The sequence below is a fragment of the Artibeus jamaicensis genome, unplaced genomic scaffold (genome assembly GCF_021234435.1).
Source record: "Artibeus jamaicensis isolate MK-2021 breed Jamaican fruit bat unplaced genomic scaffold, CSHL_Jam_final contig_76, whole genome shotgun sequence".
Lineage (NCBI taxonomy): Eukaryota > Metazoa > Chordata > Mammalia > Chiroptera > Phyllostomidae > Artibeus > Artibeus jamaicensis.
In genome coordinates this window covers 4060943-4082239 of record NW_026521954.1, presented here as the reverse complement: position 1 = coordinate 4082239, position 21297 = coordinate 4060943, and the positions used below count along the sequence as shown (strand labels likewise).

Sequence of the window (21297 nt, the reverse complement as noted above, 5' to 3'; positions counted from 1 at the left end):
AATAAATCATTTACCTCAGCAGAAAATTTTCAGTAATGATAATTTATTATTCAAAGGGAGGAACTAGAGCATAAAGCAATTAGTCAGACCTAAAAGGCATTTCCCAGGACCATGCACTTTTTATGGGTAACAGAGAGAGAAGCAAAAGTAGGATTTATTTTTTTCTCACACTTATAGAGTATGTTCCCTGTGATTCTCAGCACACTTCGTACTTTTTTGGGGAGACATTTTTTGTCTCAGTTCACATTATAAATTATTTTACAAATAATTTTTACAAACTTGTACAGAACTTTGTACAAGCAGCATTTATTAATGAACGTGAACTTCAGTGTGGTCATGGATTTTTCTTTTCTTCTACTCAGATTGGTGCTCTCCTCTGTCTCGGATTATTTTGCTGCCATGTTTACCAATGATGTTAGGGAAGCAAGACAGGAAGAAATAAAAATGGAAGGCGTAGAACCAAATTCACTATGGTCCCTGATTCAGTATGCATATACAGGTAATAAAAATTTAAAACTCTCAGATTTATGTTGTATTATGAGATTTCAGATTTCTGCTTTTAATAAAGTCTGCAATAGTTAACAGTTAATTCTGCTATTATAATCGCCACCCTTGGTGATACCTGTTTAAGTTAAGATCTGTGTATTAGAAGCTTTAAAATGGTTATCATAATTAAGCTGTTGAATGATATTTTAAAATGTTAAAATATAATTATGAAATCAATTATATGTGTTTAAATTATTGCATTTAATTTGAAGTATGTAAAATAGATATTTTACTAATTAAATCATCCTTTAAAAATCCTGAAAAGGAGCTATTAGTTTTTTATTTTAGCAGGAGTAACAAGGAGTGAATTTTTTATAGTTAGTACTTTTTTTTCTTTTTAGAGTATATTAAATCATCTAGGTCTGAAATGCATATAATGGGTTATTATTTAGAATTATTACTATTAACTAATTAGTTTATAAACTGAGGTTAATATAATTCCATAGCTAATGGAATTTCTTTTTATCATTAAGGCCGTCTTGAGTTAAAAGAAGATAATATTGAGTGCCTGCTGTCTACAGCTTGTCTCCTTCAGCTCTCACAGGTTGTGGAAGCGTGCTGTAAGTTTTTAATGAAACAGCTTCACCCGTCCAACTGTCTTGGAATCCGTTCTTTTGCTGATGCCCAAGGTTGTACAGATTTGCATAAAGTGGCTCACAATTATACTATGGTATGTATTTCTTGAAAAGCAGGAAAGCATATGTTCTTTGTCTTATTCTGTATTGTTGCGGGCTTATCTACATGTTGCTGTTTACCCCGGCTCTGCCACGTGTCTTGAGGCAGAGTGTTCTATGGATTGAGTTGAGAGGGAAAAGCACCAAGTAATAGATCTCCTGGATATATGAGTCAAGCCTTACATTTTCATAGTCACTAAAAACAGTGACCTAGGACTATGCCATTTAACACTTTCAGATCTGATGTTTTTAAAGCAGAATTTCCAGCAAACACTTTACTTTGTAGCACACGGATGAATTTCAGAATCGTCCCCATATTCACTGCGGAAGTTGGTGATTGTGACTGTAAAGTATTAATGCAGCACTGGAGCAGAATACAGGCGGCTGAAGGGAAGGCTCTTTAGCACAGATAAACCTCTTATGTAAGAAGTGTTTTCCGGTATAGAGAAAGATGTTGTATTAATTATAGCACATTTTATCCTCAAAATAAATCACAGAGGGGTCTGATTCCGAAGCCTGGAGGATAATGGGTACAGACCGATTTAGGACAGCAAGAAAATAAGGACATGTTGAGGGCCTATGGTTAAGACCAACCTCTGTGGTCTTAGTAGCAGAGGGATTTGGGGAAGGGCAGGTGTGTGGATTTTTAGGGAATAACCATCTGTCCTTATGTGCATCTTTACTTCTGGACAGCGATTGAAGACTCTTGCTTTTAAATGCTTCATTTAAGGCAATTCAGCGTCTAAGGGAAGAATGCATGTCAACATTCACATACACATATACAGTTCTCCATTTACGAATTTTATCTGCCTTTAGGAGGTGTTTTTGTCTGCCCTCCCCTCCATCCCCCATCCTTCTGACAAGTACTTAGGAGTCTTTCAGTAGAGAAATAGAGACCTGGGAATATTATAAGAGTAGATATGTACAACTATTGGGAAGGTTAATTCTACCTACTTCCTAAGCTTAATATGAGGATTAAATGAGTTAATAGAAGTTTAGCACTTGAAACTGTGATTGACATGTAGTTTATCCAGTCAGTAAATGACATGGTCATCATCATCATTATATAGATTTAGTCTCTTCACTAAGTTAGAGAATCATGAGCACAAAAAGCACTAATATTCGTTTTTCTCCCTGTGGTGTAATTATTTTTCAGAAATGTTCTTATTTGTGATGGTCACAGAGCTTCAAGTGAAAAAATAAGAGAGTGTAGGTAGGACAGGGCAGTACTGTACAGACCTAGTGTGGTAGTAGGTTAACATCCCTTCTTTTATTTTAAGATTTTATTTATTTATTTTTAGAGAGAGGGGAAGGGAAGGAAAAAGAGAGGGAGAGAAATATCAATGTGTGGTTGCCTCTCACATGTCCCCTAATGGGGACCTGGCCCACAACCCAGATATGTGCTCTGACTGGGAAGTGAACTGACCTTTTGGTTCATAGTCCTGCGCTCAGTCCACTGAGCTACACTGGTCAGGGTATATCCTTTAAATTAAGTACTTTTCTCCCTTCTCTCTTTATTCTTCCTGGTAGAATTCTCATTTTAACCTTGCAGAGTTCTCATTTCAAGGTCAAATACTTTTTAGAATAACATGAATGTGGATAAAATAAACTGGATATTTCTTACCTTTATTACCAGTTCATAATTTAATTAATAACTCTTTTCTTAGGAAGGACTTTTATTCATATGGAAGCATTTGTATGCATTTAGGTCATTCCTGTTGTTTACAGTAGAGGCACTGCTTTTTAAAGACTTAGACATGAATTTAAATTAGCTTAATTTTTTAAAGCTCTTTTGGTAGCCAATTGGTTGTAGTTTTGTTTTGTTTTGTTTTGTTTTTTTTATCTCAAGCCATTGTTTGACATTATTCAGTTGCAACAGAGACATAAAATTGAATTCTAATAACGACAAGTAATTTAGAGGTAGATTGTGTGATTTGAATTGTTGCTATGGGAACTGAATGAAAATGTATAACAGAATTCAATCTTCAATTTAAATAAATCCCTCAGTAATTTCATTTGCTTAAAAACTATTCCAAAGGGGAAAGGGGCATAATGCTAGCAAGTGTTCGGTAGCGCGACAGCTGTTGGTATCACAGAGTGGATTTGGAATATGAAGTAAGTCTAATTCCACACAGTGAATTCACTTGTCACAATCAGGAAGCAGTGCATGTACTTGAGATGCTCACTGATCCTGAATGAATACCGGTAGCAAAGGATGAGAGTTCCTTCTTGTAATCCTGAAATCTGGAAGCTTCTGTTCTTGTTCCGACTGCCACTGAAGGGGACCTGGAGCAAGTCGTTGAACCTCTACAAAAGTGTCCAAGACTAGTCTCGTCATTACAGATACTTAATGTCATTAGGGATTTATAAAATAAATATAAACATTTAATTTTTAAGCTTACGATTTTGTTTCATGATCTAGAAAACCTATAAAAAGATTAAATTCTGCTAAAATACCTGCTTCCAAACCAAATACTTTGGAAAAGTGCTTTTGTTTAACCTTAAATTCAGTAGTATTTCCATAAATTTTTTTTAAAAACTCAATTTTTACTAAGTGCAAATTATACTAGAATGGAAAGGGCCCTGTTCTGAAAGATATATCAACACATAAACAATTGAATGAATATTTATATAATAGGTTTTTCTCATTGATGAAATGCCATTAATACCGTATGAAAGTATGGCAACAGTTACATCAGTGTTGTATAAATGTTTACTGTGCTGTACACTATACCTTTGAGCAATTAGAAATGTATATTTCATTTCTTCAGAATCTCACCTAACGTTTTAGAATAAACATTTTCCCATGTATCTATAGGATCTTTGTTCTTTAAAATTTGTAAGGCCTACTTAATAGTCCATTGAGTTACAACCCCCTATAGCTGGACATTTAGGCTATTCCTCATTTTTTACTATTATGAATAATAATACAGATAAGTAACATTAGAAAACATCAGCTTTTTTTTATCCTCTTATGAATTACTTATTAAGGATTAAACTACTTGTGGGATGACTGGGTTGAGAGTGTCAGCGTTGTTACAGCTCTTGCTCTGCGTCACCAGATCATTTCAGAATGTCAGTGTGCAGTGGATGGCGCCGAACAGTTTGCTTGAAGCCACTCCAGCACTGAGATTTTATTAAAATATAGTTCTGAAGAGGATAATCAGTCATTTAAAACAGAGTCATTTTGGCATCTTTAACAAATCATGATGAAGTGAAGCAATTGAATTTAGTTAATTATTCATGTATAGTTTTCCTCTTAAGAATTTCTACAGAAAAGAATGTCAGCCCAAGATATATTTTAGCTCAGTACCTAACTAGGGTTACTTCAGGCTGTATGGAAAATATAGTTCTCATTTTAATATAGAAGACTGCATCGATAGTCCTTATCTGTAGCTCTAATTTAAATAGCCTTAGCTGTTTTCCCATAACTCTGCATGCTGAGACAGTCAGAGCACAGTAGGAAGTGTAAGGAAAACATTAAGGGACAGGATGTCTAGCATTTGCATTTATATTATAACTATGTAATCAATCCATGCATTAAGACTTGTAATCTTGTACAGCAGAGAGTGAATTGCGCTTCTCTTTAGATTGATTAGCATAAAAGCCTAGGAAAAGTCACTCTTTCACATCTAAGGGCATTTCTATTTCTCATTTCAAATTAAAAGTATCACGATTCTGATGTGTGGCCAGTACTGAATCACCTTCAGTATAAGGTCCTGGAGTCCCACTGCATTCAATGTCACCACTTTTATTTTGGCTCTTATTTTCCTATGAGACCAATAGAACTTTGTAACATAAATCAGAGGAAATTAAAGTTTTCAAAACAAACCTAAAATCCTGTGTGATCTGAAAAATAACATTAAAACACTCTTAAAGGCCAGTTTGGTTTTAGGATATTTCTAAGGACACATACTCTTCCCCAGGCAGAGTCTGAGAAGATTTGTGTGGTCCAGAATGGTCTCAGGAAATCTAGCCAGTACGGAACCTGTTTCTGAGCAAGAGAAATAGCCGCACAGCACCCCCAGGTCTTTGGCTCCACTGTTGGCCAAAGTCTACAGCAACCACAAATCTAAACTAGCTTTTAATGTTAGAGCATTGTCCATCTCAGTGTCTAATTTTTAAATCTTCCATTGAAAAGGATGTGAAAATTAATCTCTAACTTGAACAGAGTAATACCTAAAAGTCCCATGCCCATTTAAAATGTAATAAATGATACAACACTTTAATTCTACCTAATATAGAAATTAAAAGTTTAACAACATGGCTGTAGGTTAAATGTTTTTTCCTACTGTGTTTCTTTCCTAGCAAGCAGTAATAAACTGTAAGGAAGTTATAAAGTATAAACTGGGTTTTGACATCTACTTTAGAAATGTTTAGTTTCTTTTAAATAAACTGATGGACAAGAAAAAACAGTGTTGTTTATATGATATTTATTTCCGCTCCAGGAACATTTCATGGAAGTAATTCGAAACCAAGAATTTGTATTATTACCGGCCAGTGAAATTGCAAAGCTCTTGGCCAGTGATGACATGAACATCCCTAATGAAGAGACGATACTGAATGCACTTCTTACCTGGGTCCGCCATGATCTGGAACAGAGACGGAAAGATCTCAGTAAACTTTTGGCTTATATTAGGCTACCTCTTCTTGCACCACAGGTAAGCAGTTTTTGATTATTTAAAAACAATATCATCATTTCAACAAAATTTGAGTATTTACTTTATGTTAACTACATTAATATATACTTGTCTATAGGTTTTTTTCTTATTATTCTATCCCATAAGGTTATTTTACATATATTCCTATAAAGTGTTTAAGTGATAAGTGTTTAAGTGCTAAAAAAAAAATTCCGCTTATGTTTCCAACCCAGCAGGTCTGGCTGCATCAGTTAAGTAACTTAAATTGCATCAATTAAGTAACATTGTTGCTTTGGGTTTAGTAATTTTATTTGACTCTGCTACAAACCTAGCCTAGCAATTGAAGAATTAGTAGAGCTGCTAATAAAAGGAACACTAGATGCTAGGAGCCAGAAAAATCAGATGACATCATTTGCTATACACTTATTAAGTATTCACTAAAAGCTGGATTCTGGTGATAAATAAATTAATGAGATGTAATAATAGTTCCAGCTCTGAGATTTTAAAACTCTATGACCTAGCATATTCACACACCTCAATTTCTTCATCTGTCAAGTGGAGATAACATCTTCTCTGACAAGTCACAGGATTATTTTGAGGACCAGAAAAGTGCTCTGTTGCTATCAATAATAGTGGTATGAAGAGATTTGAGACAGTAGTAGATTAGGTGGATATTATACTCATTTCCTCCCAGGACCAAACTGGAGTTACAATTAAAATGTAGAAGAATCAACCTGAGTATCCAACTGAAGATTAGGTGAATAGAAGTCTTATAACCAAGGATTTACGGAAGAAGCTAAATTGAGATGTTAGTGGCGAATGATACCAGATGTCATAACTCAGTCCTGTAGTGTTGGCTAAGTAAGACTTCAGAGCCATGACTCAAATACAAGCAAATGTTTATTTAGAAAGTCACAGAGGCAGAAGAAGGGAGCCAGCTGGGCTGTGTGGGCTCAAGAAACAAGTTATAGAAGCAAAAAAAGGGCCCCTGGAGCTTAGAAGAAAGGCAAAGAAAACACTCCTGAGGAGAGACTAGGAAAAAAGGCACAAATGTGCTCCAGAGAGCACACGCCTGTAGAAAGCAGAGGTTGGGGAAAAGTGCGGGCGTTTGAGAAGGAGAGACAGAGCAAGCACACAGCGCACACTGGGTCCTTTGTCTTAAGGGTTTTTAGTTGGAGGTCTCGGGGGAAGATCTCGATACAATATTCATCAGCTGTTCAGGTCTGTCTTTTCAGAGTTGTAGCCTCTGCTGATTGGTTGGGCCTCGGGTAGGGGGCAGTTATTAGTCATTGCAGCTGGTATTGATGTCAGGCATGGCATAATTTCGTCTGATTTTGCTGCCTTTCTGGGCCTGAAGCTGAAACACAACTGAAACCTGAATGTTGTCTCTAGTTTGACCAAAACTCTTTGTGTTCAACAGGCTCGATGCTTTGTTCCTAAGATTATTTGATGCAGACCAGAACCACATTGTCCTTGGGGTTTAATGCTTAAGGGAGTGGCTGTACACAGGCTTATATTGGAGTCATATGAGGCTATTCTCCAGCCACCTTGTTCCTCCTCTAAGGAGTCTAAAATACGTGACTAGTGATATGAAATATCAGGGGGTCTAAACCGCATGAGTAGTGATGTGCTGAGGGTGGAAAGGTCAGCCTGGTGCTGGGCGGTTAAGGCCCTAGCCTAAAGTACTTGTTTTCCTAGTACTTTGCCTGTTGCTAGGCACCCAGGACTTTCCATCCTGGGTGACCGTCAGTATCTGGCCTGTCGTTCCTACTCTGTTCACACTGGTCTAACTGCCAACTGCAAGTCTGGTAGGGAGGGTGGAGACAGGAACGGTGCTCACCCCACTCCCACAGGCAGCAGCTGAGGTTCTGGAGGGATATCTCAGCTACAAAGGCACCCCCCGAGGAGTGTGGGATCTCAACCCCACGCCGGGCTCCCCAGCGCAGAACACCAGACCCAGGAAGAGGCACCCACATAACGTGGTGTTGGGAAAATTGGACAGATACTTGCCAAAAAAATGAAATTAGACCAACTTCGTACACTCTACACAAAAATAAACTCAAACCGGATTAAAGACTTCCATGTAAGACTCAAGACCATAAAAATGTAGAAGAAAACATAGACTATAAAATCTCGGACATTTCAGGATTTATCCTGAATCTATTTATGAGAACATAACATATGGCCAAGATTCCATTCAGCTGGAAATGAAGGGGACCCTTTAATAAATGGTGCTCATGCAGAACTGGCTCTCCATCTGGAAGAAAATGAAAATGTTCTTCAACTCATACTCTATTTAGAAATGCATTTTTTAAAGGAAGGGTGTATGCATTTATGCAAAACTATATAAGTAAAAGAAATAGGATTTGGTGACTCACAAATGACTTTAATTCTCTTACAATAATCACCAGTTAGAACTCTCTGCCTCTTAAGAAATCGGTAAATTTGTTTTTGCTGTTGTTTGAAGATTGTTTTGAGAGGACAGATAAATATAGTCTAATTAGTCAACCTATAATAATTCCTCTTCAGTTCAAATTATTTTTAATTAAGAAGGTAAAGCGATTTACTTTAGAAAATGTGGAAAAAAGAAAATTAGGAAAAAAATACTGTTAACACAGCACCAGTTTCCCTATTACCCAGAGATAAGCACTGTTAAGATTCTACAGCATACCACTTACCCCTCACCGTTTTGTGATTTTCAGTGAAATATAAAATGTACAGCTTATAAGTGTTACATATTTCACTTTAAAATAGATGCCCAGACTTGGATGTTTTTAAAAATGGGATTACTTCCACTTGTGAACTATGTAGTTTATCATTTTACACTTAACATTTTCTTGGTCATTCAGTGTACATACTCACTTTTTTTCCCTAGTTCCTGGCAGACATGGAAAATAATGCACTTTTTCGGGATGATATAGAATGCCAGAAACTAATTATGGAAGCAATGAAGTATCATTTGTTACCAGAGAGACGGCCCATGTTACAGAGTCCTCGGACAAAACCTAGGAAGTCAACTGTTGGTACATTGTTTGCCGTTGGTGGAATAGATTCAACAAAAGGTATTACATAACCTCTTATATGGGGAAATAGAAAACATTGAATTTGAAATAGTAATAATTATGGCCAAACAGTGTTTTGGAGAAATGGCTGGCTCCAGCATTGGGGTAGAGAAAGTACAACATGAGCCCAGAACACCTTGTAGAAGGAGGAAGTAGGAAGTAATCAAAGACTGAGGAGACAGGCCAAGGAACACAGTCTGCAGGGGCTACCACTGTCCATCTAGGCTAATTTCGGCATCAGAACAAGTAAATATTATAACTTATTAAATCAATAAGTACTCATAACCACACTGATTCAAATAAAGAAGGGAGGAAGGAAGGCTCTTCTTTATAATAGTAGAATGCCAACTAATAACTATAGGAGCAAAGTTAGGATTAGAAAAATCACCATATGGCAGCCACCATAATAATAACTAATTCAGTGGATGCTGAGACAAGTAGGTGAAAATTTGTCACCAGGATATTTCATCTCAAAGGATCTCCCAACCATTTGCTTATTGGTTGCAAAGGGTAAAATAGTATTTTTAAAGTGGAGAGACCGGCACACAGCTCCTCAACCAAATACTCAAAGGCCATGTTGCCAGTGCTGAGACTGCTTATCAAATGAGCATTTTATAAGACTCGCAGGGAAGAACTTGGCTGCACATCTGTGGTATTTATGTAAAAAGCATATAATCTGGATTTATTCATGAGGAAAAGACAAACAAATCCCAGCTGAGAGACATGCTGTAAAATAACTTGTCTGTAGTATTTTGAAATATCAGCATTAAAAAATACAGAATAGATTAGGTATAGTTTCACATTACGGAGACTAACGAGACATGACAGCTATTATAATGTGTCATCTTGGGTTTTCTTTTGCTATAAAAGACATGACTGGGACAAATGACAACATCCAAATAAGATCTGTAGATTAGATAACAACAGTGTACTAATGTTCATTTTCAGATTTTGGTGATTGCCATATGGTTTTGTAAGAGAATTCCTTGTTTTGGGGAAGATGCACTGAAGCATTTAGGCATACAGGGGCATTATTTCTGCAATTTACTCTTACACAGTTCAGGGGGAAACCCCTATGTAAAAGGAAAATGTAGTAAAACATGAACAGTTGGGAAATCTGGGTCAAGGGCATCCAGGGATTCTTTGTACTTTTCCTGCCACAGTTGCTATTAATAATGATAGAACAAACACCATACATACTGCCTACCCAGTGCCAGGTATTGTGCTAGAAGCTTTCTGTGTATTACCTCTCAGTAGACATTAATCTCCTCCTGAATTCTAACAGTTGCCCTCCCCTGATAGTGCCTCCCTGACTCTGGCTACCTGTCTGATCTCAGCTCACTCTACTTCTTCCCTCCCTCCTGGTGCTTCAGTCCCATTGGCCTCTTAGTTCATCTAACATACCAGACATTATCCCATGTCAGAATTATTGCCCTAGCTCTTCCTTTCATGGATGCTCTGTGCCTTGATATTGGAAGGCCTAGCAGAAATTGCTCACTCAAATCTCTTCTCAGATGTCAAAGAGGACGTCCATGACCATTCAGTAGCAACCTCTTGCCCATTACTTTCTGATCTTTTGCTTACTACTTTCTACCTCTTTACTCTGCTTGTTTCTTCATAGCACTTGATACATTTGTTTGTGGTCTGTCTTTCCCCAGAGCTTCCTCCAGAGCTTCCCCCAGCTCTCTCTTCCCCCAGAGCTTCCTCTCTTCCCCCAAGTAAGCTCCAGAACAGCCAGGATTTTGTTGTGTACTAACATATTCTCAGAGCCTACAACACTGCCTTGCCCTTAGACAGCATCAGTAAGTATTTGTCTAATGCATGAAGATTGTCCTCTGCCATCTCTTGGATGACTTATATGGCTAATGCACTTGATGCATTAATCATGTCTAAACGTTTCTCTTCTATGTGACATTTCTGAAACATAAAAATATGAGCTCTTATAGAAAGTCTTAAATTATTTAACTTTCAGGTTTGTGGAGACAAAGATAGATATAGATACAGCTATATGGATAGTATTCCATATAACATTCAGCAGAGTGTTTTGTATGTATAATGCTTAAGTTCTGAATACAGGCTTGATGACTAAACAGTACAAAAGTGAATAAAGATAACTGATTAGAGTTAGAGTGTAAATAGGTCTCCACAGTCCAGATAGTCAGTCTGCAGAACTAAGGATTAGGGGTCCACCGAGAACCTGGAACTGGCGCTTGGCTTTGTAGTCATTCCTGGCACTGCTTATCTTTCCCTCTCTTTTTCCAGGCTTTAACTGTTATCTCTATATTAATTATACTCTCAAACTTTGATTTTATCCTTATATTTCCAGCTTGCATAAAATACACTGTTTCATATTCAGGTCTCACCTCAAACTCTGTGTGTCCAAGACTTCTCGGACCACCTCTCCCAGACTTGAGGCCTTGGATTCACAATTCATTGTTCTTCAGTGGACACCAACTGTGGCTCATACAAGTAGATAAGTTTATTGGAAGGCTAATGAGAAGCAGGCAGAAATGATATCTTCTTTATAAATCCTACTTTAGATTTTAGATAGTAGATGCAAGCATCCATTTGACCATGCTCAGCTTGGTCCTGGATCCTAAACTTCCAAAACCAAAGAAAATGTGTATCTGTCTTTTCAGCTTTTTGGGAGCTGGGTTCCTGACTCTCATCAAGACTCACACGACAGTGTAACATTCCCTAAGCCTGGGATGAATCTCAGATACTAAGTACCTAAAGTGACAACATAAAATCTGCTGTTGCCCCCACCCTCCACTCCTTCTCAAACCTTAAAATCTGCAGTCACCAAGTGACCTCTTTCAAATGGCTCTTATTTTTCCAAGTGTCCATTGCTATCTTTCTAATTCCAGTTAGCCTCCTAGCAGCCCACATATTTTGATCATGTTAATTTATGTCGCTAACGTGTGCCAAGCATTATGCTTGGCCCATGCCCTATATTGTTTCATCCTGACAGCAACCCTCAGAGCTGAGTGTTATTATTACCTCATCTCCTACAGACGAGGATGCAAGACAGAATTCGAGTAACGTTCCCAGGATCACACAACTAATTAGTGCTGGAGTGAGGATTCAGTCATCTCGACTCTGCAGACTCTACTCTCTTCAGTTAACTTGCCATTACTCTGCTCAAAACCTCCAGTGACTTTTATTTCTTACCACATGAGGTGTAAATTCCTCTTTGTAGATTTCAGGTCTTTCCGTAATCTGGCCCTTGTGGCTTGACCAACATTATTTCCTAGTCTTTCTTAACAAGCAGATACTCTGACCTTTCCATCCCCTTCAAGACATCTTCCTGGCCCTTATTTTATCTTGTGTCCTTATCATAAAAATTTGTTACCATTAGTTGGATAGTAATCTGATCATTGGGTTCTTGATCCCTTCTGTTTAGTACAGAGCCCAACAAATAAACTGTGGATAGTTCTAAATAGCTTCTAAGATAATGTTAAAACATATTTGTGCCTATTATTTTTAAAGGTTAATTCTTCAGTATAAATTAAGGAAGTTCTAAACTTTTACATAGAATTTGGCAGTTGTTAGGATTTTGTTATCCTTTGATATATATATTAAGATACATGTTTCAGACAATACTTTCAGATTTTATATAAGATTTTATATTAGCAAAAGAATTTTTAGTTACCAATTTATAAGACTATGATACTTTTTGGTGAACTAGATATAAAGAAATAAAATTAAAATAAATATTTCTTAAACCCATTAGCAAGGAAAGATGATTGACATTATCTTCTTATTTAATGAAGGAAGTTTTTAAAATCAAATTTAGAGTGATGAGTCAAGAATACTATTACATAAAATAATCTGAGTGTAGGAGTAAAGTCTCCACATACCTAAAAATAATAAAGATTATTCAAATTCAAAAATATTTGTGAACTGTTACTATATACAAGGCAGTCTATTATATGGCTCCATGAGAATATAAAGACAGAAAAAGATGATATTTATTTTAAATAACTTAAAATTTTTATAGAGTAAATAAATGATAAAACTATGATAATGAGAAAATATCATATACGATGAAACTATTTCTAAATTTTAGGAGATTATCAATAGTATTAGTGCTCTGATGACCTAGTTGCAACAAATACTGTAGGATACATGTTTGTCCTGATTGTAACTCTGTAAGAATAGCACTGATTATTAGTTGTATTAGAAGCTTAGAAAAAGGGAATGAAGTACACACTAACCGAACTCTTCGTAAAGGGGGACTGGGTCTTTTATAGAGGGGTCAGGCTTTTCCCCCCTTAACTCCACTAGTGTCACTTGGTGAAAACAACAAGTTCTTTGAACCTTCCAATTCTTAAAAAAAAATGTAGACATCATGGGGCAGGTACTTCCTAAACTTCCCACGCTCGTTCCCAAAGCACGTGATCCACACTTACGCTCTTGTCCTCCGTGGACGCAACAGAATGCACATCCTGTCCCTCCCAGTGACAGCCAGCCCCTCGCCTGTGCTCTGACGCAGCCCGTCCCTCCCTCTCAGGATCCCATCATGCACTGTGCTTTCAGCTCCTTTCCTTATAACTAGATCCTTCCCAGTACCATTTGGGCAAACTCAAGTTTTTCCAATTTTAAAAGCAAAACAAGACAAAAACCTCCCTCAACCCATCTAGTAATTCCCATCTTTCTCTCTTTTTTATAGCCAAACTTCTCCAAAGAATCATCTTCATTCCTCATCTCCCAGTCCTGTCCCAACCACTCAAACAAGGGACTCTTCTTAAAGTCACCAGTGACCTCCGCAGTTAAATCTAGTAATACTTCTCAGTTTCCATCCTACCTGACCCTCTCAGTAGCATTAGATACTGTTCACGGTCCTACCTGCCATCAACTTACTTCCTTTGGCTTCCATGACACTGACCTACCCAGCTTTTCCTCCCACTTCTAGCTATTGTTTCTCAGCCTTCTTTGACAGGTAATTCTTCCTCACTTGACCTTGTAATACCAGAGCATTGCATATGCCATGGAGAATAGGAGGTGTGCACCCTGCTGTATTCCCTTGAGAATATTAGTAGGCGAGGTCAGAGATATGAGCAGGGACCAGATCATGCAAAGGCTTATTGGAATATAATGAAAGTATTATTGTCAATGCTAATAAAAGTATACTTTGTATGTATAATTTCATAAAATACTCAATCGTGTTGAATTTTTATTTACATAACTTTTATTTATAACCATGAAGGAGCAACAAGCATAGAAAAGTATGACCTGCGTACAAATATGTGGACTCCTGTGGCGAATATGAATGGGAGGAGGCTACAGTTCGGTGTCGCTGTGTTGGATGACAAGCTGTATGTGGTCGGAGGAAGAGATGGACTGAAGACTTTGAATACTGTAGAATGCTACAACCCCAAAACCAAAACCTGGAGTGTGATGCCGCCTATGTCCACACACAGGCATGGCCTTGGTGAGTGTGACTGCAGATTTGTTAAGAACAGCACGTATTCGGGTCCACGGCCTTTTTACGTTCTGTGCCGGGCAGAAGCCGACTGGTGCGGCAGCTGCTCAGTCAGCAGCAGCCACCGAGCGTCCCGCACACGATCTGTTATCTGAGGAGGAGGAGCAGGGAACACGAGCACGTGCTTGCGTGTTTATGTGCAACTAGTACAAGTGAAACCATGAGTATTGTTTTAATGCAGAGGATATTTTTATTTGATTTTAGAGAGAGAGGAACAGAGAGAGAAAAACAGTGATGTGAGAGAGGAACGCTGATTGCTTGCCTCTCATCTGTGCCCCAACCAAGGATTGATCCCACAACCTAAGTACGTGCCCTGGCCTGGGATCAAACCTGCATTCTCTTGATGTACGGGACAGCACCCCAACCCACTGAGCCATGGCCAGGGCAAAGAACACGGACGTGTTAGTGTAGCATGATGGGCTTGTGGCTCAGTGGATTAAACACAGGCCTGTGAAGCAAAGGGTTACTGGTTCAATTCCCGGTCAGGGCACATGCCTGAGTTGCAAGCCAGGTCCCCAGGGGGGACACATGATAGGCAACCACACATTGATGTTTCTCTTCCACTCTTTCTCCTTCCCTTCCCCTCTCTCTAAAAATAAATTAAAAAATATATATTTTAAAAGTCTTTAACATTATTGTTCTCTATCTATGGTTTTTAAGCAGAAATGAGTAAAACCCGGAACAGTTTGAAGGTGGCACAGAGAGTGTAATGATGGAGACTTTTCATTTCTGCACTGAGCAGACACTGATTAACATGCACTGGGTGCCATACTCTTTGCTCTGTAGGTTTGTAAAAACGTGGAAGACACTGTCTTTACCCTCAAGAAATGTATGGATCACTGAGATGATAGAAGAGAGTTTAGGGACCTTGTATCAGATGACCTCTCTTTTCTCATAAGAGAAAGAGTAGGTGAAGTAGAAAGAATTGTTTGATGAGAGTGAAGGGGGTGGAAATAAAATTACATGAGGCTTGAAATACATGTGTGTCACTCAGCTTTTGCTGTATAATAAACCACTGCAAAACTTAGAGGCTTGTACCAACCATTTATTTCATTCATGGATCTGTGGGTTAGGCTGTTCTGGTCTGGGCTGCCTCAGATGATCTCTGCTGGACTTTCTCATTAACCTGTGGAAGGCTGACCGGATGGGCTGACAGGGTGGCCTCACTCACATGTGCAGTGGTAGGCAGGTTGTTGGCCTGGAAAACACAGGCACCTAGGCTGATGCCGCAAATGATTCAGCGGGTTAGCCCAGGCTTCTTCACCTGGTAGCAGTCACAGGGTTTCCAAAGCAGCAAGCGAAGGCAAGCCCAGTGCACACACACTCTAAAGCTTCTGCTTGCATCCTGTTTCCTAACACCCCACTGGCCAGCACAAGTGGCACGGGCAAGCCCAGATTCAAAGAGTAGGGAAATAGACGCCTCCTCTCGATGCAAGAAGCTGCAGAGTCACACTGCAGTCAAGGACAGGAAGAATTTGTGGCTGTGTTGTTGATTTATCACAGTTTGGAAAAGGTTTAAATATAGTTGCAGTGAAGAATTTGATAGGCCATCGTAAAAGATGAATTTAAAAAATGGATGAGTAGCAGGGAAGGCATAGCTTGGACTGCATAGCTTTCTACTATACTCTATTAATACTGAGCACCTGAGTAGAAGATGCCCCAAAAAGCCAGTGAAAATTGTCTAAGCATGAAGATACCATCTAGTGGTCGTTGAGTATAGTGAAAAATCAGAGGCAAGGAATTCTGTGAGGTGCAGTTAGGTTTCAGTGAAAGGTGATCTTAAGTTTCACATTCAGTAAGGAGGTAAACCAGAAGCTCAGGGCTAAGGTGCAGAGAGAAAGCTTAAAATTAACTATATGAAATTTAACAAAGAAAAATATAAACATTACCCTTGAGTCCATAAAATCACCCATTACATAGGTGCAGAGTGTGGGAAGATATATCTTTAAAAGCAACAGGCATGAGACTTATAAATTTGGGTTGACCATGAAATTCAGGGACACTAGTGTGATTCAACTGCAAACTTCCCCCTACCATGGGGGAAGGAAACGTAATGCTCACTTAAGTAAATTCTCACACATATTGGTGCACGGACTGAGAATGCCCGTGAGCCAGCTCTGCTTCGTGCAGACTAGACTGTGCGTGGGACGCTGTCATTAGTCCCAGGTACCCGACAAAAGACTTTATTGAGCTGTAGCAACTTCAAAGGAGAATGATTACATAGCTTGAAGTGTCTGCTTTAAGCCTTTATTTCAGATTTTTGCATCACTTAAAACAGCCTTGGTCTTATTAATTTACCTTATAATAAATGTTTTAAGCTTGAACTTATAAAAGGGACTTTCACTTAAGAAAAAGTCCTTTTATCCCTTTGCATCTGGGAATTGTACGAAGACTTCATTTGAAAACGTGATTCTGCTGCTGATACTTTCTTTTCCAAGATGCTATTTAAGGTGTTGGACTAGATGGAACCATTATCTTTTCTTCCCGTCCTTTGGTTAATTATACGCACACCACAGATGCATATTACATATGACTGAAACTGTAGCTATGTAGGTGTGTCTGCAACAGCCAGTACTGGTAGGGCACAAATGAGTGGAATAACATGTCAATTCATGAATGAGGAATATTTGTATCTCATCAGTCCATGATTTCACCAATTGAAATGTATTTGTATTGCAAAATTTGTATGTTGAGCCTCTGGTGATTCATATTTATATCTCACCTGACGGTGATCACGTCATACCTCATCTCAAAACCTTCTCCTGGCTCTCTGTCTCAGTCAGAATAAACCCCCAGTCTTTGCAGTAGCCCCAGCCACTCTGCATGCTCTGGCTGCACGCGCCCCTCCGTCTGCTACGCTCTCCCCGTCACGCACCCTGCCAGCCAAACTGGCCCCCTTGCTGTCCCGCAGACACACTAAGCATGGCTTTGGGGACTTTGCACATGCTGTCCCCGTTACCGCACCCTCTTTCCTCCAGATATTTCCATGTCTGGTTTCCTGACTTCACTTATGTGTTCATTGAAATGTCACCTTATCTGAGAGATCTCCCCCGACTCTCTCTACCATTGATCAATTCTGGTTTCCTTATTGCATTTAACAGTACCCAAAATATATTGTTTCTGTTTCCCAACTAAAATATTAGGTCCATGAGGGCAGAACTCTTATCTGTTATAGTCTGTTAAGCACCTGGCACTTAGTAGAAACTCAATAGATACTCGTTGAACAAATGAATCTGGTTCAGTTCCCTAGTGATGGTTCATCAATAGATTGTGCTGTCAACTCTAACTGCAATAAAAATACCACAAATTTGAATGAATAGGGGAAAAGGAATAAAAATGCTTTCTCAAATATATCTTAAGTCCATATTTTTAAAAAATGTTTTAAATACAGAAATATGTGCATTTAATATAGTTTTTAATAACTTCCCCACTTCATTACGTCAAAGTACTGCCTCTGAAACTTTTCAGACCAGAGCTATAGTGCTATTTCTCCCCCTCACTCACCCTCCTATCCACCAAGAAGAGCTGTGAATAAACCAGATGTCCACATCATAAATTTTTCACTTAGTTAAATTTGCATGTTTAAGATTTGTGCTTACATTTCAGTTAATGTGTCATTTTTAAGTCCCTTCTTTGCTGCTTCCTTGTAGGTGTGGCTGTATTGGAAGGTCCCATGTATGCAGTGGGAGGGCATGATGGCTGGAGCTACCTGAATACAGTGGAAAGGTGGGACCCTCAGGCTCGCCAGTGGAATTTTGTTGCTGCCATGTCCACACCCAGGAGCACAGTAGGTGTGGCAGTACTCAGTGGAAAGTAAGAAAATACTTAAAGTTCTATTTAAAACACAGTAAACTAAATTTACTGTGCTATGTCATATCCAACTTAAAAAAGTACATAAATAAATCGCAAAAGAGAAATACTTTGAGTGATGTAAACAAATGTTTAAACATGGAGGCATAGGTAAACACAGCTCACCTCCTTGCACAACCACGTCAGAATTACAACTAAATTACAGGCCAATGATCACTCTGAACCATCAGAAATCAGGTTGAATGGAAGACTTTCAACTATGGAACTAGAGAAACCACACCCACCCAGCAGGGTAAGAGACATGGGGAGGCAGAGATGTGGAGACAAGCAGATGTGGAATGAGCTGGTCCCTTATACATGTGTGGTGGATAAAAATTCAGGAGGACTATCTTGGTAGCAAGGGGTCCCAGCCCCCCACCAGGCTCACCAGCCCAGAGTTCCAATGCCAGGAAGATAAGCCCCCACAACTTCTGGCTGCAAAACCATCAGGGATTGAGTTGGTGGAAGAAACTGCTGGACTCCCAAGCAGTTCCTCTTAAAGAGTCTGCATATGAACTTAAACTTGCTCCCTCTGAGCTCCAGCACCACTGGGGTAGCAGCTTGAAAGGCACTAGTGGCATACACAGAGGAACTGAAGTGTCTGGCATCAGGGATTATACTTTGCCCACCCCTGGCATTTATATGAGGCTCTGCCCCACCCAAACACAGCCTTCTCCAAGCCCTCCTACCTCTGGCTCAGCAGCCTCAGGCCTGGCACTAGCAGCAGCCAGCTTTGAATCAGAATTTGGCTCCACCCAGCACAAGTAACAGCCAGCTGCAGATTGCTTCGTAGCTCACATTGAGTGGCCCCAGGTGGAACACGGGTGGGGGCTTACTTTGGCCTGCACCACCCAGGAAACTCCAGAGCCTGTGCACCCAGTGCACAGCTACAGGTCAGGTTGGAGCACCACCACCCTGTCCCTGCACAGCTGATCCTCTACAGAAGGTGAAGGTTGGTGGTCAGTGGTGTAGCCAATTCTTGCAGCTGATTGGCCTGGGTAAATCCCTCCCATAGACCTGCCAACAGCAATCAAAGTTCAACTACAAAAGGAGGTTGTCCTCAGCCCACACCTTGAATACTAAGTTCGGGTGATAGGGGAGGCAGGGCCACTGGACCCCACAGGCCATGCTACCAAGGCAGAGAGTCAAAGCAACTCTACCTAATACACAGAAACAAACATAGGGAGGCTGCCAAACCGAGGAGACAAAAAAAAAACATGGCCCAAATGAAAGAACAGATCAAAACTCCAGAAAAAGAGCTAAACAAAATGGAGATGAGCAATCTATCAGATGCAGAATTCAAAAACACTGGATATAAAGGGTGCTCGAGGAACTTAGTGAGTACTTCAACAGCATAAAAAAATCCAATCAGAAATGATGAATATACTAATGGAAATGAACAATTTACAGGAAATCAGCAGTAGGGTGGATGAAGCCAAGAATCAAATTAGTGATATGGAACAAAAGGAAATAAAAAACAACCAAGCAGAACAACAACAAGAAGAAAAATTCCAAAACAATGAGGATAGTGTAAGGGATCTCTGAGACAACTACAATCACACCAACATGTGCATCATGGGGTGCCAGAAGGAGAATAGAAAGAATAAGAAATTGGAACTATTTGAAAAAATAACGAAAGAAAAATTCCCTAATTTGGGGAAGGAAATAAACATGCAAGTCCAGGAAGCACACAGAGTCCCAAACAAGATGGACACAAACAGGTCCACACCAAGACATATCACAATTAAAATGCCAAAGATACATATAAAGAGAGAATCTTAAAAGCAGCAAGAGCAAAGCAGTTAGTTACCTATAGGGGAGTTTCCATATGACTATCAGCTTATTTCTTAAAAGAAACTTTGGAAACTAGAAGGGATTGGCAAGAAATATTTAAAGTCATGAAAACCAGGAACTTACAGCCAAGATTGCTTTACTCAGCAAAGCTGTCATTTAGAATCAAAGGGTAAAGAGTTTCCCAGATAAGAAAAAACTAAAGGAGTTCATCATCACTGAACCATTATTGTATGAAATGTTAAAAGGACTTATTTAAGAAAAAGAAGATCAAAACTATGAGTAATAAAATGGCAATAAACATATACCTATCAGCAATTGAATCCAAAAGACAAACTAAGCAAACAAGAAGAACAGAGACAGAATCATGGATTCGGAGAGTATTTTGATGGTTGCCATTTGGGAGGGGTCGTGTGAGAGAACTGGTGAAAAAGTGAAGGCATTAAGAAGTACCAATAGGTAGTTACAGCATAGCCTTGGGGATGTAAAGTACAGTACAGCAAATGGAGCAGCCAAGGAACCTACATGCATGACCTGTGGGCATGAACCATGGTGTGGGGGTTGCCTGAGGTAGAGGGGGTGCTGAATGGAGAGGAGCAAGTGGAGGAAAAAATGGGATAACTGTAATAGCACAATGAATAAAATATTTTAAAAAACAAATTTTAAAATAGGCTCTAAGAGGTCTAAATATAAATGTCTCTACAATAAGTTGACATGGGCAGCCTTTTTGAAGACTGTTCTGCTACTATCTAGGTACACAGGTAGGTGCTCCATGCAGCCCAAGAAGGGTGTGGTTCTCATCAACCAGCACGTTTCTAGGCTTGATCTAACAAAGTAGCAATGTTTTAAACTATTTTGTTGGTTTTGTTTATTAGGTATATAGTCATAATCAGGAAAAAATAGAAACTATATTGTTTAAAAAAAGCATGCCACTGATTGAAAAAAATTAATTATGTATCTTCTCACTACCATTTGGTGATTTAGAACAAATCATTTCTCCATATCTCAATTTTTTATATCTATAAAATGAAAAGCCTAGATTAACTACTGTTTTGATATTTTAATTTATTTTACAATGCTTCCTGTTTCAAAATGTAGTTTTTCTTTAGGGAGGAACTGTTTCAATGTCTTATGAGTTTCATTCTGTATGTTAAAAATTTCAAAGTGTTAAAATGTTTCTTTCTACCATGTTTGACAGAATGAAGCTTTATTTAGACCTCCCATTGCTCAGGCTACTTTTAAGCCACTGG

The 21297-nt window shown here is 38.9% G+C and overlaps 1 protein-coding gene across 4 annotated transcripts in view; it reads left to right on the top strand.

The window, feature by feature from the left end:
• KLHL5 (kelch like family member 5) overlaps positions 1-21297 on the top strand; it is a 67875-nt gene that overhangs the window by 31193 nt on the left and 15385 nt on the right. For all 4 annotated transcript variants that reach the window (XM_037138009.2, XM_053672423.1, XM_037138011.2 and 1 more), the window contains 6 exons: positions 363-499; positions 1020-1216; positions 5669-5881; positions 8736-8922; positions 14132-14356; positions 18058-18220. In XM_037138009.2, coding sequence (XP_036993904.1) covers positions 363-499; positions 1020-1216; positions 5669-5881; positions 8736-8922; positions 14132-14356; positions 18058-18220 — 1122 coding nt within the window. The remainder of the gene's footprint in view (positions 1-362; positions 500-1019; positions 1217-5668; positions 5882-8735; positions 8923-14131; positions 14357-18057; positions 18221-21297) is intronic.